At 45.2% G+C, this 18,558-nt stretch overlaps 1 protein-coding gene across 4 annotated transcripts in view; it reads right to left on the bottom strand.

Annotated features, from left to right (window-relative positions):
* LOC147011232 (breakpoint cluster region protein-like) overlaps positions 1-18,558 on the bottom strand; it is a 194,939-nt gene that overhangs the window by 8,275 nt on the left and 168,106 nt on the right. For all 4 annotated transcript variants that reach the window (XM_085859219.1, XM_085859221.1, XM_085859220.1 and 1 more), the window contains 7 exons: positions 18,199-18,303; positions 8,341-8,415; positions 8,022-8,119; positions 7,652-7,783; positions 7,154-7,213; positions 2,060-2,169; positions 1,677-1,816 (listed from right to left, as the gene is read on the bottom strand). In XM_085859219.1, coding sequence (XP_085715345.1) covers positions 1,677-1,816; positions 2,060-2,169; positions 7,154-7,213; positions 7,652-7,783; positions 8,022-8,119; positions 8,341-8,415; positions 18,199-18,303 — 720 coding nt within the window. The remainder of the gene's footprint in view (positions 1-1,676; positions 1,817-2,059; positions 2,170-7,153; positions 7,214-7,651; positions 7,784-8,021; positions 8,120-8,340; positions 8,416-18,198; positions 18,304-18,558) is intronic.

Genomic DNA, 18,558 nt, shown 5'->3' on the forward strand with positions numbered 1-18,558 from the left:
ACACAGTCTGGCACCCTGCACTGATCACCAGACTCTCTTCCCATGGTATCCAAGGCCATCTCCACTCATGGCTCGCAGACAACGTGTGGCCCTAAATGGAGTTCTTTCATCCCCTCTTCCTGTGCAGGCTGGAGTTCCTCAAGGTAGCGTTCTGGGCCCTGTTCTTTTTCTGGTTTTCACCAATGATCTCTCTGACTCTCTGGAAAATCCTCTATTTCTCTTTGCCGACGACTCCACCCTCTGCCGTTCCATCTGTCATCCCTCAGACCGGCAAGCAGCAGCTTCTTCGCTCACTGCAGATCTGGATAAAATCACAAACTGGTCCAACACGTGGAACATGTCTTTCAATCCGGACAAATCTCACACTCTCACTTTGTCTCTACAAAAGGACTGTTTAGAACCCCCCCCCCATCCACTTTCTCAACAATCCTCTGGAAGAAGTCCTTTCTTTCAAGCTTCTGGGTCTTACTATCTGCCATGATCTTTCCTGGGAAATCCACATTTCCAACCTCGCCTCCAAAGCCAGTCGCGGACCGGGAATCCTCCGTCATGCAAAATCCTTCCTCAGCCCACCTGAGCTCCTGACCACCTAAAAAGCTTTCATCCGCAGCCTGATGCAGTACTGCTCTCTCATCTGGGCTGGTGCTCCTGCCTCCCACCTTTCTCGGCTTCACGGTGTGGAAACCAAGGCATTTCAGATCATTGGTATCTCCTGCGGTGAGGCTGAATCTTTGGGCCTCATTCTCTCACCGCAGGAAGGTCGGTGGTCTTTCTGTCTTTTACCGTCTCCTCTCCAGCCTTGCCCCCCCCCACTCTCTCTACAATTTGTCCCCACCACATTTCCACAGGGCTCTCAAGGTCCGCCAACAACCCCTTCTGGTAAAACTACCAAAATCACGAATCACTGCTCACCTTCACTCTTTCATTCCTCTTTTTTCCCCACCTTTGGAATAAACTCCTCACTCTATTTAATCCCATTCTTCCCTCCTGGCCTTCAAAACAGCTGTTCACCACCACCTCTTATCATCCCCCATCCAAATCCTCGATCTTTTCTACGCCCGATAATCCACCCAAGCCCACCTCCTTCAAATTCCCTGCTTTCCTTCCTGAAACTCCCTGTAATGTCCATCTTGTATTCACCATGTTCTCCATCCCATCCTTCTCCCTTCCTCAGATCTCCTAATGTCTCTGTTCCCCACTGCTTTGTTCTTCCCACTCCCGCCCCTCTTGTCTCATGCCCCCCTTGCTGTGCGTTGTATGTTAGCTCTCATACGAGCCTCGACAAGGTATACAAAATTTTTTTTTTTTAAATTATGTGTTATCGTTAGATGTAACAAGATCACACACTTAAAAACAATTGCCAAATTGTATCGAGGCTTTTTCTGTCAACGTGCGGTTCCGCAGGTACATCAGTACCCCGAGTAATCCATCATCTGAAGAATGAAATACTGAGATCAATGAAATCGTTTGACAAACGAGCCAACCCGTTTCAAACTGCTTCAAAGAGGAATTCCCTGCAACCGTCGATCAGGTTTGATTTCCGATAAAATAAAGCCGATACTTCATGGAAAGTCTTGTTTTTTTTGAAATATCAAGTCATTACTGCTGTGACTCATGGGGAATAGGGTCAGGAAAAAGGGAGGAAGGCTGAGGGTGGCAGTGCAGAAAGTACATACTGCTGTCAAATGCCGCTTTCAGGGCCTGGATGTCAGTGGCAACGCCGGAAACGCGGTATATGCCAACCTCATCCAGGCCACGTTTCTCTATCTCTTCAACACACTGCCGTACCAGGTACGGCACTTTGGAGCGCTCACGCCTGGAAAGTTAGGTTTGGGGAGGGTGGGGGGAGATAATGCAGTACAGAGGTCAGAATGTCAAGCAGCATGTGCCGATACTACAAGCTGAATGATGGGAATGAAACTGAAGGATTCACGAATGATCCTTCAAAAATTATCAGAAGCAAAAGGTATGGTGACAATGTACAGGGGTTTATTTTCTTATGCTTACAGGTGAAAATAAGAGGTGGGGTATAAAGGAGGAGGGAGGCAGCTCATCTTACTTTGTAACAACGCCGATCTTGACACCGTAGACACCGGTCTGTTTGCGGGAAGGCATACGCTTCAGGCTGAATTCCCTGCTTGTGAATTTTACTGAGAGTTTCACCTCGATCTGTTGACAAGGAGGTGAAACCAAATATATTCCGTATAAATTAATCACACAAGCAGCAATAAGTTCTGAAAATTTGGTTGCTGGAACATTGCTACAATAACACAGGATCAGTCATCAGAAAGAAGTTTATTCTTGAAGTTTACATCACTTTATTGTTCTGTTTGGTTCAAGTGATCGGCATCATCAGCATCGTCATCATCATCAGCCCATTTTCAGTTCACTGCAGGACAAAGACCTCCCTAAACTTATGTTGGGGGTATTGTTATACCGCGACCCAATTGAGAGTTTGGGCATGCGTTTGTGATTTGTTCATGGTGCCGGCGATAACATGCCTATTCTTCATGAAAGACACTGTATTGGTCTTTAATGTCCACCAACGAACAGTGACGGCAGACGGGCTGGGCCTTCCAGCTTAATATCCTTCTTAAGGACGGCAGACAATTCCTCTGGCTTAACGTCCACACGCTGAGGCATCGCCATGCGAAACACCAGGCTGACATTATATAGTTGGGTCGGGCCAACAGGATGGCCTAGTTAGAGGTATTCACAATCATATCTAAGCTGTCCAACCAGGGTTTGAATATCGGCCCAGACCATTGGTCTGACACACTGTGCAGGCATAATTAGAGGGGAAGCTGTACCCCATTAATTGGCTCCTAGATTAGCCTGTGTGTACTTTATGGTTTTCGCTGCACCATAGGTAAACAGGTAAATAGACAAAGTACGTATGGAGGGTATGTGACCCTAATTGACCTCACCAAACCACCTGGAAGGTAACGCGTTTGTGAAGAGCGAGAACCCTGCTAGGCTTGGCGCCATAGTTGTTTCACAACCCGAGGGGCCGCAGACTTATCTGCGACACGTCGACCTACAGGGTGAGGCGTTTGGGATGAATCCGAGAGCTTCCCCTCATGGTAATCCCAGAACCCCCGAGTCGGTAACAATATATACATATATTTTAGAATGCCCTACAGGTACGCACATGCGCCTCTAAACCGACTGGTCTGGGTTAGAATCCCGACCCAGCAATAAACTGTCATCGCGGTGCATCACAGATAGGATGATTCATCATCGTGTGTGCCGTCCCTCGGATGGATGTTAAACGGGAATCGCGTCAACCGGCATCCATTGGTGGATGTTAAAAATCCCTCTGTGTCCTTGGCGTAGGTGAGCGATCGCAGGCACCCTGAACAAATTACAAGCTCCTGCCCTTATCAGCAGAAGGTACTGCATCAGCGGCAAAGCCGTGCCCTCAGCCAAGAAGGCTACCCTGCAGTCTTGTGCTACATTCGAACAAACAAGAATACTTGGGTCGAGAGCCAAACCCAGACTAGACAGTGCAAAGATGAATGTGCATACCTCAAGGTTATCTTGCCAGATCATGGCTCAAGTGATAATACAATGTTAACGAGAGTTCAGTAACCAGGTAAGCTACTTCTTGGTGCCTCGTTGGTGAAAGCAACAGAAACAAGTGCAGAATATTTATTTCCTCTGGATTACAAGATAGATTTAACACATAAAATATATCAAAGATGGAGGATGTGACCATGAAAGGTTAGGTTGTGAAAAGCTTGTGATGTTGCGCACAGCCCCTGCGAGTTAGCTGATTGCTCCACTGCATTGGCTGGCCATGACGTCATAATTTTGCACGAGGATTTCAGCCTTCTCGCTGCCCGTGCGCCGTGCTCACGAGACGACTTCGGGCGTATTATTTATCTTGTCTCTATGAGCTACAAAAGGCAGCTTAAATTCATCTCAGCAGCAAAGAAAGGTATGATTAAAATAACTTATACCCTCGATTAAAAAAATTATATCTCAAAATATATAATGTCAGGGTCCATGGGTAATACTTGTGGATTCGGGGGTCCGTAGGTTTAAAAAGGTTAAGAACCACTGCCCTAGAGAAAAGGGAGTTCCTATTGTTTCGGAGAATATCTGCAAAATCCAAGTTGGAATCATTGGAAAGGTTTGTTCACCAATTCATCTTCAACAAAGCGAGGGTAAAGATCATCCGTGAAGAGGGGATCAGGACCGCGGATCTATTTAATGCCTACGACTGACATTTGACCATTTATTTTTGCTGAGTTTGGGTCTATGCACACCACAAGTGATCTAATTCCCCACACCGGCAAAAAAGTACCGCTCGCACGAACACTGCTTACACAACGGCTGCCAATCAGACGTGAATTGCGTGCGATTGTGAAGCCGATTCCCCAGCAACTTGCTTCTGAAAGGTACATGGAATCCTGTACTGGAACGAGAAGAGGTCATTTGGCCCATCACTTCTGTGTTACATCCACGTATCATTCGTGGAAATCATTAATTTTGCTTAAAGGGACACTAGGCTCATTTTTGCCCTGAGTTTAAATTTGTGTTTAAAAGTTAGAGAAGTTAAGGATGTCTTGTCCAATGATTCCCTTCGGACTACGTCCAATTAAGGACTTTTTAGCTCACCTGTTCGAAGAACAGAGAGCTATAGCGATACCCCCGGCGTGAGCGTGAGCGTCAGTCTGAGCGTGAAAATGTTAAAGTTTTTGGTGCAAGTTATTTAGAAGCTTGCCATTCATTAATATGTGCACTAGGATGCTGATATTTTGCATGGAGGTTCCTTTGGGGTATATTATTTATTGATGTAGTGAAGTTGAAATTAAAAAATAATTTCAAATGTTTTAAATTTTTGACCTGTTTTGAACTTAACTATTTTGTAGCACATCAACGTTAAAGTTTTTGGTGCAAGTTATTTAGAAGCTTGTCATTCATTTAATATGTGTGCAAGGATGCTGATATTTGGCATGGAGGTTCCTTTGGGGTATATTTTTGATGTAGTGAAGTTGAAATTAAAAAATAATTTCAGATTTATTAAATTTTTGATCTGTTTTGAACTTAACTTTTTTGTAGCACATCAACGTTAAAGTTTTTTCCTTTCTAATGTTTTTATCTACCACACTATTTTTTACTGATTACAACATACAAATACATATATTGCTTTTAAATTATTTGGATCAGACTTCACTGCAATGCTTTATAAAAAAATATTATTAAACTAGTCTTTTAAAAACGATAGATGTATAAACAGGCGAGCATTGGGTGGCTTTGACACCAACTCTGGTTTTTTTCTTTTCATTTCAGCCTTACACATTTTGATTTATTTAATTGGCATATTGATCGACGTCATGAAGAACCAAACACAAGTAATTTTTATAAAGGTTTCTATTCCGGTTGGTCATTAATTAAAAAAAGACAAAGTCCCTCCTCTCCTCCCCCTCCCCCACCACCTTCTCCCTCCACCCTCTCTCTCTTCCATTCCCACCCACTCTCTCTCCCCCCGCACCCCACTCTTTCCCTCCCCCTACTCTCTCTTCTCTCTCCCCCCACTCTCCCCCTCCCTCATACTCTCTCTTCACTCTCTCTCTCCCCCCCACTGCCTTTGTCCCACCCATTCTCTCCTCTTTCTCTCCCACTCCCACCCTTCCCCTCTCTCTCTTTCTCCCCCACTCTCCCCTTCCTTCTCCCACTCCCTTTCTGCCCCACCCACTCTCTCCTTTCAAAGTACGTATGGAGTACCCACTCAAAGTACCCACTCTCTCCTTTCATCTCTCTCTCCTCTTTCTTTCGGACTCCCACCCACCCTCTCTCTCTCTCTCTCTCTCTCTGTTCCTCTCTCCCACTCACTCTCTTCTCCCCCTCCCCCCCTTTTACCCAGTTCATATGTGTCGTGCACACATACAGTACATCCACAAATATTTTATCTTTTCTACTTGCTCGCTTCGCAAACACGAATCCGCTCCTGGTGTGCATCGACTCTAAGAATAAACATTTAATTCTTCATTTTGTCTGATTTCTTTTTTCCCGCTTTGGGAGTTAAACTGCAGTGGGCCATGACTGTTACATCTCAGTATGTCCAAGTAGTTGAGAAACAGGAATTACAGGGTGATTCAAAAGAATGTATGGACTGTACACACACTTTGACTCGGTCTGCATTGTTGATGGTGAATGACGGTACATTAGTTAGCATTCGCAAACATTCAAACTAATTTTTGCTTATTTCAGGTTCCCAATATTATTCTCAAAATGGTGGATAGACAATTGCATTTTGAATAGAAGAAAAACACTGTAAAGTGGTACTGGAAGGATGAAAATGTAAAAGAAGTGCAGTGTACCTGGATACGATTGTACCGAACATCAGCTGAGCTGAGAATGAGTCTTTGTGGCTCGGCCACAAAGGCTCAGTCAGCACCGCAGTCGTAACACCTTGCACCAGGTCTACATTGGGACAGGTCTCGGACGAGACATCCTGAACTTCTCTGACCACTAAATTTGAACAACACTGTCCCTCACAGTGATGGGATGAAGGACAACTTCACTGTGATCATTGATCTTAATACAGAGGAAGAACGCTCCTTCCTTTGGGCAAAAGAGCTTTCAGCAAGATGGTGTGCCACCACAGGATAACAGAGATGTCCAAGCCTTTCTTGATGCAGAGTTTCCTGGGTTGTGGATGCGTTGTCGTTGAACTGCTACTGGATATCCTCCAAGGTTACCTGATCTCACTCCCGAAAGTCTACGTGTGTGTGTGTGTGTGTGTGTGTGTGGAGGGGGGGGGTTTGAAGACCAGTCTGTGATACTAACCCCCCCCAAAGTGTGCAAGACTTACAAGAAGCGATTGTTTGGGAAGTACGCACCATCTCAGCTGTAATACGAGATCGTCCACGTGGCAATCTGTTTTGGAATGTTGAGCAGCATGCTTGCAAATAAATGGTGGACATTTGGAACATTTGACATAAAATGACTATTAAATGTCTTTACACGTTCACTTATGTTTTCTTTATCAAGTGCAACAAGATCCAAGATGGACAAGATCCAAGATGTTTTGAATCACCATGTACAAATCTGTAGGACTGTGGACCACACTGTGCTGCAATGTGTCATCATCACTTAAATGTGTTTGTCACAGAAGATGGCGACGGTCTAACAGCGAGCTTACCCCATTCATGGGCAGCACAGCCCTCTGCCAATCCTTTTCCTGAAGCACTCCCAAGTCCAGCTAAGGAAAACACAACCCTGGTCAACAAAGATAGAGTGTGATCTTTCCACGTTTATCACATTATCAATGACCTCCCACCATCACCCCCCCCTCCTATCCAAGTGATGCTTTTCCACATTTATGACCGAACAAAGTGACGGTTTCTATTTTATCAGATTTCTACAACTTCGAACACAAGTACATCTTCACCTCTTTTGCTCCAACTGTCGACATCTCCCCAAAAGCTCTCTCCCTCCCCTCACAAGGTGGGGACATGCGTGTGTGCGAACACACACACACACACACACACACACACACACACACACACACACACACACACACACACACACACACACTCTCTCTCTCTCTCTCTGTCTCTCTGTCTCTCTGTCTCTCTGTCTCTCTCTCGCCTAGAATATTGAAACACGTTTTCAATAATAATGTTGCAGCACAGATTACCTGGATTTGTCCCTTTCCCATGATCTTGTCCACATTTTCTGCCTCATCTTTCCCAAGCTTAGCTTTGTCATAGCACTTGTCATAGCAGAGAAGTCGTAGTGTTTGGGATCCTTCCAACTCGATCTCAAACTCCTGCAAATGCGTACAAAGAGCCAGGGTGATCGATCAATGCAAAACGTCTCCGGTAATCTCATTGATATGCACGAGAAGGAAAGAAGAAAGGAAAGGACAACTACTGAAAACACAAAAACGAAAAAAAATAAATACAGATAATAAATACTGTAAGCAAATGAAAAAACAACAACAACAAAAATCATTCATGAATCCAAAATAAATAATTTACAAACACATTCATTCATGTGGGACAAACCTCATTCCAGTTGGGTTCTGTTGTATCCCTGTAGACTCTGGTCTTGGCTTTGTTAACAAAATATCCATACGAGTCCACCTCCAATGTACAGTAGAGATCTGGAATGACAGGGCAGAGCAGGTACTGTAGGCCCGGAACAACCACAAAATGGTGCAAAAGCTGTTATAAGCAAAAAACAACGTTGCTTTTATTTTAACCAAAGTTATACGATACATGTTACGTTTGGAGAGGACAACAGCACTGGAGCTGAATCAGCTAAGGTCAGCACTACGAGGACAAACGGGCACAGCTGAAAATCCAAGGTCGACGCTGAACTCACTTGCCGACTGCCTGAAGCCAGACGCCGAGTGAACGATGATGTTGAGGAATCCGTACAGGCCAGGCGACTCGTCGTCTGAAATTTAAAAGAGCAAGAAAGGGACAGAAGTGAGGCCAGGGTGATCTGGAAGCATTCATTACATGGGACGAATGCGCTCAACAGCGTTTGAAATATTCCAGTCGTGACAGGTTCCCAGCCAACCTGTCGCTGTCCAGCATGAAATGATGCACCTGTAAATGTTTGGGGTCCCAGTGCACACGTTATACTGACGTTCAAACGGAGGACCGACACAATATCATAACTGCCTCCGCTTTATATATCGGTTCCAACACCAACACGAGAAACGAGGTTACTTTTGCAAGAAAATTAACTTTGATTCATTATTTTCCCTTGACGTTTTCAATGTCTCCCCTTCAAGAACAATCATGTGCAAATCACCTCCCGACCAACTTGTGTGAACCAACTTCAGGTGCAAATAGAAAATTTATCACCCGACAGGCAGACACTCGTTTCCGCCACACGTGCCCCACCCAGCCCGATGATACTGTGTTGTTACGTGGACTCAGAAAAGCAACACCTCACTTGTCCTTTGATTTGAGTGAACATCTTCCTATTATCTATTGCAAAATGGTGTGGCCTTGATGCTTATTTTATTATTACAGCCCACCAACGACCCTCCCTCACTTTCCCAGGCCTGCACATAGATGTTTACAGGTAGTGGACAAAAAAAAATGGAAACACCAATGCAAAGTCACTTAATAGTGCGTTGGACCACCATGTGCGGCTTGTACGCGCCGTGGTGTAGAATCCACCTGTGTCTGGAATTCTGCAGGAGGGACGCGGCACCATTCTTCAACGAGTAAGTCAATCAACTCGTACCTGTTCGACGGAGGTGGAAAAGGCTGTCTCGGGCGTCGTTCCAGAATATCCCAAAAATGCTCGATTGGGTTCAGATCTGGTGACTGAGAAGGCCATGACATTTGGATAACATCAGTGTCATATGCTCATCAAACCACTGGGCGACCACAAGTGCTCTGTGGCTGGAGGCGTTGGAGGATCTCCTCTTGCAGCTACGCTAGCCATAATTATAGGCAACAAGGCCTGTGCCGCATTTTTATACATGACCCCAAGCATGCTGGGATGTTATTTGCTTTATTAGCACATGGGCCACATGTGTGTGGAAGATGTTGCTTGGTGTCCCTCATTTACCCAGGTGTTTCCATTTTTTTGTCTACTACCTGTAGATGGCCCACTTATCAAACTGAACGTCACTACAAAACAGTCCGAAAAAAAACAAACAACTTCTCAAGAGGGACGAGACAGTTTGGATAAGGAAATGAGAAAACAGGAAAATAGATTCAACTACAAGATGTATTAAACTGCCTGAAGTTTTATCCATGGATGCACAAGGAAACACCTGCAGACCTCATGGTTCTCTATGGTACGCGAAAAAAAAACTCCATGCACAAACCTTTTTGACTGTTCCGGACTCATTAACAGTGGATTATATTAACTCATTTGAATTACAAAGTTATCATTCAGGAACAGTTTACACCAGGAAGTCGTACTCGGAAACAAAAAACGTAGGACCAATGGCACGTATTCCATCCATCAGGACCATACTCTGTGCAGAGCGTTGATGCTGCCTATAAGCAGTCCCTTTGCCTATTGGACACAATCCTGGACAGGTCGCCACTCCGACACAGGATACCAGCATGCTGGCACTCATTTTGCCGACCTCGGAAGGATGACAGGCAGAGTCAACCCCACCTGGTATTAATTCAACAGCAGAGTGGGATTTGAACTCAGGATCCTCAGATCCCAAGCCCACCACCCGAACCATTAAGCCAGCACCAGGCATAATGACACGTATTGTGAAAACAAAAAGGATTTTTAGCATCAGTTGTTTTGTCGTGCGTTCTGGGTTGCTGGAGATCTTCAGGGGGGAAGAAACCCCTTAACATGAGATATTTCCATTCAACCATGTATTTGTTTTTCGTTCATGACTTCCTCTCCAATTATTCCATCATAAATTCCCTCCTTCGTTGTCTTTCTCGAAACACCCCGTCCGTGTGCGGCCCGTTACGGGAAAACACGCCACCCCATAAAAGCCCTCCATATTCCGTGGGCCATTCCATTCGTGCTTTGGCCTGCAAACGGACATCGTCTTAAGGAAAAGCTCTGTACGAGTGCTTCGATATCAGCAGGCGAGTGCTGTGTCCAACCCTTCTCAAAATTCACTAACCTCATCCACATTTTCAGAAGCTGCTATATTTATATGGTTCGGGTGAATCTGCCTCGTTCAGAAAGGTCATCAAAATTGTGTGTGAGTGTGTAGTTTCGGAGAAGGGAGCAAATACATATTTTGGTGGGTTAAACAACCTCCCCCACCCACTCTCCCCCATAGATCCCCTTCATGAGCATTTTTGACGCGGTCAATAAACCTTCGTTGGGCAACAAATATGAAGCTTGTGGCCAAGTTTCATCAAAATCGTGCATTTGGTTCAAGCGATAAAGACTGCAAGGTTTATGGACTGACTGAGTGAGTCATTCGGTCAGTCATTGCGTCAGTCAGGCACTCACTCACACGTACGGACACTGCTCGATCGCATAAGCTCACCTGACTAAAGCCCAGGTGAGCTAAAAATGGTGAAGAAGTGAGACGCGGGAAAAGAAAAGCTGGTCATCAGTTTCTTTGATCTGTACTGAGCAGCACCGGTGTTGTTTGTGTATCGCTGTGTACGTATGTATGTGTGGATATATATATATATATATATATATATATATATATATATATATATATATATATATATATATATATATATATATATATATATATATATATATATATTTTTTTTTTTTTTTTTTCAACGAAAGAAGCACACTGACTCCATGACACAACATTGTCAGCATGTGCATAAATTACACCAACACATCACCTCCAAACTAGGAGACATCCATATGGTCCTCAAGCCTTTGCAGATGGAGATTAAAGCCTATGGTCACAAATAGACGAAAGCAGAGATGTCGATGTAGATTTCGCCATTGTTCAGGGCTCATCAGGACAACATACTGCTAATCGTTTATCCAGGAGCATGAAATTCAAATGAAGAAGCACACTGACTATGACACAACGATTAATCTCAGTCTGCAAAGGCTTGAGGACCATACGGATGCCTCCTCGTTTGGAGGTGATGTGTTGGTGTAATTTATGCACATGATGACATCGTTGTGTCATAGTCAGTGTGCTTCTTTAGTTGAATTTAATGCTCCTGGATGCAAACCTGGTGATGAGTAGGGCAGAGACAATGTTCTCGTGTGGCAGGCGACACTTGTTGCTGACAGGTCATGCAGTAAGTGCTGTGATGGGACTCAATCTGTGCCCTGGTGCCTCATCAAGTTCGAGGTTTGATTCAGATATATACATATATATATATATATATATATATATATATATATATATATATATATATATATATATATATATATATATATATATATATCACATGATTATTGTGTGGTCATTGGCAACTCAAGGGTGGGCTGTTACGATGTTTGTTTCTTCCCCTCCACTGCCAAACTCTGGAACCCTTTACCTTCTCACATCTTCCCAAACCCTTATGACCTTCCCCTTTTCAAAAAGCAGATTTTTTTACTTCCTCAAAAACTCTTAGACTATTCTCTCTTTCGTTACTTTTCTATCAATACAGTTCTTTTATTCAGGTTTGGCTTCGATGAGGATTATTTAGTTTGTGATTGGAGCCTTCAACATTAAAAACAAAAAACATGGGGGTGGGGAGGTATGGTGGGCAGGAGAGGATGTATGGGGTGGACAAGAGGGATACAAAATGTTAACTCTAGAGGGGAAATTGGAAATTTTGGAGAAGAAGGGAATGGGGTGAGGTGGGGGAGGGGTTAATGAAGGTAGAAAAGATCATGCTTTTGGTTTGGGGAAGATCTGAGATGGTGGTGAACAGCTGTCTTGAAGACCTGGAGGGAATACTGAGATTGAACTTCCTTGTGTATACAGTATGCAGAACTTCCTTGTATATCCTGATATTAATGCCACCATAGGGTGTGTCATTAATATCTGACATATATATATATATATATATATATATATATATATATATATATATATATATATATATATATATATGTATAAACTTTGATTCAAGCAAGTGTTCATTGTTAGAAATGAACCCAGTCTGTTTCCATCCCTCCTTATATTGGTCCAGCATGGTTCGTATCTGAGTTTACACGGGGTTTCATCCCTACTCATCGTTACATCGTAGCCGGAACGTCCTGGGCAGGCCCGCTAAACTGCATCCGAGCCGGAGTTGGCAGGTGTAAGTTGATACTCTACCGTAGCTGGGAGAGTGATCTGGTTCGGCCAGACGTTCCGAGGGTGTGAATCCCCGGTAGCCAAGACTGCGTGGTTACTTAGGTATATTGGATGTAGACAATTAACCCTACGCCATGCGGTCGAGATATTGGCGTTTCACAGTCGATTAATCGACCTGCCAGCTCGCGGAGTTATCCGAGCGACGGCCTATAATTCCAGGGAGTCTGGTGGGAGTCGGCGTAAACTTCCCCACCTAACGGTCGTTCTCGCCACCGACCCCCGGCCCACAACAATATGTGTGTGTGTGTGTGTGTGTGTGTGTGTGTGTGTGTGTGTGTGTGTGTGTGTGTGTGTGTGTGTGTGTGTGTGTGTGTGTGTGTGTGTGTGTGTGTGTGTGTGTGTGTGTGTGTGTGTGTGTGTGTGTGTGTGTGTGTGTGTGTGTGTGATCTTATATGGCAATAGTATATACGAGGTCCGTCGAAAAAGTAACGGGAATGACTTCACAGAAATTTTATTCAAAAAAATATATTGAAATCACAGCTTGTCCCCTTCAAAATAGTTTCCCTCCAGTCTCACAGACTTGTCCATTCTCTTCTTCCATGCTTCGACGCACCCCCGGAAGGCTTCTTCTGGAATCCTCCTGAGCTCCGTCGTCACGGCCCTTTTGATGGCCTCCACATCAGGAAATCAGGTCCCCTTGATCACCCCCTTGAGCTTGGGGAATAGGAGAAAATCACAAGGGGCCAAGTCTGGTGAATATGGGGGTTGCTCCAGAATTGGCACGTTCCTCTCCGCCAGAAACTGCCGGATGCTCAGGGCACTGTGAGCAGGGGCATTGTCATGGTGGAGCACCCAGGCGTTGTTCTCCCACAGATCCCTCCTCTTGTCTCGGACTGATCTCATGAGGTGCCGGAGGATCTCCTTGTACACGTATTAATTCACTGTTTGACCCTGTGGTAGAAGCTCGAAGTAGACGATACCCTAGATGTCAAAAAACGTGATGAGAATCACCTTGACCTTCGACTTCGACATCCTTGCTTTCTTTGGTCTTGGTGATGCCAGACTTTTTCACTGATGACTCTGCCGTTTGGTCTCGGGATCGTATTCGAATATCCACGATTCATCACCAGTAATGACTCTCCTGAGCAGGTCTGGATCATCCTTGAGGCGCTCGATAATGTCTTGACAGACAGAGACACTTTGCTGTTTCTGGTCCTCGGACAACAGCTTGTGGGCCATCTTTGCGCACACCTTGCGCATTTCGAAATTTTCAGTGATGATGCTCCAGGCAGTGTCCTTGTTGATGGAAAGTTCCACAGCAATCATCCGCATCGTGAGTCGACGATCTGCGCGCACCATCTGCTTCACATGCTCGATGTTGTCTACCATTCTGCTCATTGAAGGTCTTCCAGACCGTGGATCGTCTTCAACCTCCTCTCGTCCCTCTTTGAACCTCTTGTGCCATTCAAATGCACGTGTACATGACATCGTTTCTTCCCCGTAGACTTCCTGCAGCTTTGCGAAGGATTCGGAAGGTGTTTTGCCAAGCTTGGCAAGAAACTTCAGATTGGTTCTCTGCTCACGACTCATAGCGCGACGACTGAGACTAGACAACATGTAAAGCACGACCTGTAAAAAAATCACACGAGCGCAGTCAACCATCACCAATCATATATATATATATATATATATATATATATATATATATATATATATATATATATATATATATATATATATATATATATATATATATATATATATATATATATATATATATATATATATATATTGTTACGGATCTGGAACCATTTGCATTCAACATACAGATGTCCCAAAAGTCAGTTATGTCGTTAAGCATGTGTGTCGTCAGATCCCCTTCCTTTTGTCTAGTGGGAGAATCAAAGGCATGCGTTGTGATTTCTTTTTAGTTGGGTTATTAAATCTTTACATCCAACAAACCCTCCAACAAGACATCTAACAACCATCCCATCTGCATGACCCCTCGGCCCATTACGATCCACGGTACCATCGTACTTGCAGCCCTCAGTTCGCGGGCCACAGTGCACCTTTGCTTGAGACGGATTCCCGAGGATGTTCGAGGAAGTTTCACCACCACGAACTTTCATTAACCTGCGTGGAAGAGTGGCTGGGGTTTCCCGGCAGAGGCCAAGGCCCCGCCCCGGAAAGGTATGCCGTGGGACCCTGTCCAATCAAAGGCGGACAGAGAGGTGTGTTCACCAAGGCCCCTCCCCGCTGAGGGAGGTCCATAAATTCCCGAGCACTCTCTGAGGCAGGGGTCTTTTTGGGGTCACGAAGAGTTTTTGGCTGTCATGAAGAGTTTTGTTGGGTTTTTGCTGTCACGAAGCGGTTACGAAGGCTGTTACGAAGGGGTCGTAACAGTGGTTGTTACGAAGGCTGTCACGAGGGTTGAGCAGAAGGTCGTCGAGGCGGCGAACGCTGGCTGGCCCTCTACAAGGAAGGAAAGAGCGACCCCGACCCTCCTCCATGGACCCCGGCCATTCACCACCCGAGCTCCGCCACGAACCTCGAGTCCCACATGTGCGACTGGGGACCAAACCAGCGACCATTGTCAGGTGCCGCAGCACGGAGTACCCCCTTACTCCGATGGCCAGGTACCCATCCGAACTCTGACCCCCAGCTTGTCTCTCTCCTCGGCTGTGAGGGTCCAATAAAGAACTCTGGGTTTCTTTTCATTTTGTGTGTGTGTCTGCGTGTGGGCTCGTCTTTAAGTAGAACTGAATGTGTTTTTGGAACATTGTAAATACTTCTTGCATATTCGTGTTAAGTCTTGCTTTGTGTCTTCATTTAATGTAAATAAAACTTGTTAGAAATGTTCCCAGTCCGTTTCCGTCCCTTCTTGAGTTGGTCCAGCATGGTTCGGATCTGAGTTTAGGCGGGGTTTTATCCCCGATAATAGGTTAACTCCAGCCGGCACGGCTTTGGCAGTTTCCGCTCGGCTGCACCCGAACCGGAGTTGGTAGTCAGTAGTTGGAACTCCACCGCAGTCGGTAGAGTGACCCGGTTCGAGCAAGACGTGCCGAGGGCGTGATTTCCCCGGTAGTCGAAATCGCGTAGTTAATTAGGTAAATTGGTTATAGACAAATAGACCCTTTGCTACGCGGTTGAAATATTGGCGTCTACGGTTGGTTAAACGACCCGCCCGCTCACGGAGTTATCCGAGCGATGACCTACAATTCCGGGGAGTTTGGTGGGAGACGACGCAAGCTTTCCCCACCTCGTGGTCGTTCTCGCCACTGAGCCCAGGCCCACAACAATATTGCTGGAATATTGCGAAAGACTGTGATGCAACCCGTTCATTCAAGTTGTGTAAGTGGAGCACACAGGCACACAGCAGGCTCAGTCCCGTTACTTTTTAGATGGACCTCAGTTGGGAGGGTTTTTCCATCTTTTTAGATGGACCTCAGTCCCGTTATGTATATATATATATATATATATATATATATATATATATATATATATATATATATATATATATATATGTACATATACATGTATACGTATGGTATAAAGAAGGGACATGGTTGGGAAAGGAGGGTTGAGGCTTGGGGGGTAACATTGGGGACTTGGGGTTGGGAGGGGGACTTGGGAGGTGGGGTTTTAATGACCTGAAGAAGAAAGGGAGAGTGGACGACAGCAAGAAGAAGTGGGGGAGGGGCAAGGAAGGGACAGAGTTGTGAAAGAGAAAGGAGAGTTGAAGCTTTGGGGGCAGGGGGAGGGGGAAGGGTGATTGAGGACTTAGGGTTGGGAAAGGTGGTTGAGTTCTTGAATAAGAAAGGGAAGGCCGCAGTGTTGGGAAGGGTGGGGGGGGGGTCGGAAGGAGTGTTGAGGACTTGGAATAGAAAGGGGATGCTGCGGACCTGTGGTGGGGATGGGATTGGGGTTGAGGACTTTAATAAGAAAGGGGGATTGAAGGACAGAGAATTGGAGTGGGGGACTGGGGCAGATAAGGGACAGAGTTGGGAAATTTGGTTTGAGGGCTTGGGGTGGGGAGGGGTCTTGAAGACTTGGGATTGAGGATTTGGAGACAGGGGAGGGGGAGGGAGGGAGGAGGGGGTTAGGTTGAGTACTTGAGGTCACATTTTACATTATGGTCCCCGCCATTATGCTGTCAAAGAACATTTGTTGCAAACTCCCAAAATCTTCCACACTCTTTTGGGAATCCCCTTACAACAGCCCAGCGGATCCACATTATCTGCTTATATTTAAAGAAGAAGAAGAGGATGTCGTGCACAGCACGATACTTGCAAAATCCATGAAACAAATTTGATCTCAAAAAAATAATTGGTGGTTGAACTCAGTGACCTGATATGAAAATCCTCTTCAAATTTCAAGCCAATCAGATGAAAATTAAGGATTTTAGAAATACAGCATTAGTTGTTGGCCTTGGGCCTATGTTGACCTTTTGACCTCAAAAACAATAGGCTTCTTCCTTATGACAAACTCTACAATGTGGTGAAGTTTCGTGAAGATCGGTTTGAAATTTATGATCTGTCGGCGATAAACAGACAGAATAACAAAATTGACCAATATACTTGAAAAACATCTTCGATTTCACAAGTAATAAATGCACGTCTGGACCACACCTGCTTGCCTGTTGAACATCGATCAATTACAGAACCAGAGGGGTATTACGACTCCCTGACATGGTCAGATACCATGGCCAACAAAATCCATGGTTTCACTTATTTGTACAGACAAATGATCACACAGACAACATCCTGATACTTGAGAGTTGGTGAAAATGATCTTTGCAGATGTGAGTGTTTTAAACCAAAAACGAAGCCACAAAGCTGTGGCTTCGTCAGTTTAGTAATAAACGAAGCCACAGCCTCGTACCAAATCATTTCTTCCTAAGACCACGGAAGAAAACGAAAGGACATTCGCCCATGTGATGTCAGGATATATTGAAGGATTGGATCAATGGAATGTTCTTCTTCTTAAACGGCCACAGTCGTCACCACGTTCTTGTGGGGTTGGCCGGAGAAAGTTTTTGGCCCGAGTCTTTCACGAACCAGCTGTCCGGGCCTGATGCTCGACTAAGTAATTAGGGCAAGAATTTGTAACTTGTTCAGGCGGGTGCCGGCAATAGCTCGCCTATTCTTCGCAAAGTACACCGTGGGATCTTTAGCATCCACCAACCAATGCCAGCAGCCGGGACACTAATTGAACGTCCATCCGAGGGACGGCACACACATTGATGAATCACCCTGCCTGTGAAACACCGGTATGACGGTTTATAGCTGGGTCGGTATTCACACCCAGGATAGACAGCTTAGAGGTGAGTGCGTGTATCTCCCGGCCACCTTGCCAGGCCTGATCGAATCAATGGGATGTACAACTGTAAAATCAAGCTACTTATGGCTCTCAGGCTTGGGGGCCAGGCCACTTTACTCGCCCTCGGGCCGAAGGTGGTGTACCATATCGTGAACCCATAATGGTGGGAAAACGGTGCCGAGTCGAGGCAGTACCTTCTTTGTTAATGGTGAGCGGAATGCTGTGTACGGTCTGCAGCTTGACGCAAGAGTTTGTCAGCATCTGCAACTCCACCGAGCTGAGAGCAAAGCTCTTGAAACCTGTCAAGGCCAGGCACAAAAAGGTTTATTTTATGAGCAGTTCCATTTCATTCGCACTCCGATGTACGTTCTGGCTAAGAGGAACAAGCCTTTCAGATGAATTTTGGTGGAAAAAAAAAAATTTGTTCACTTATTAAATTATTAGCTCCGCCACCGAAGGTGGACAGAGGTTATGTTTTCACCCGTCTCTTTGTCTGTCCATGAGCAGGACATTTCAAAACGTTATGGACACATTCAGACGAAATTTGGCGGACG

The sequence above is a fragment of the Eptatretus burgeri genome, chromosome 16 (assembly GCF_056783735.1).
Source record: "Eptatretus burgeri isolate ZD-2024b chromosome 16, Ebu_testis_v1, whole genome shotgun sequence".
In the NCBI taxonomy this organism is placed as follows: Eukaryota; Metazoa; Chordata; class Myxini; order Myxiniformes; family Myxinidae; genus Eptatretus; species Eptatretus burgeri.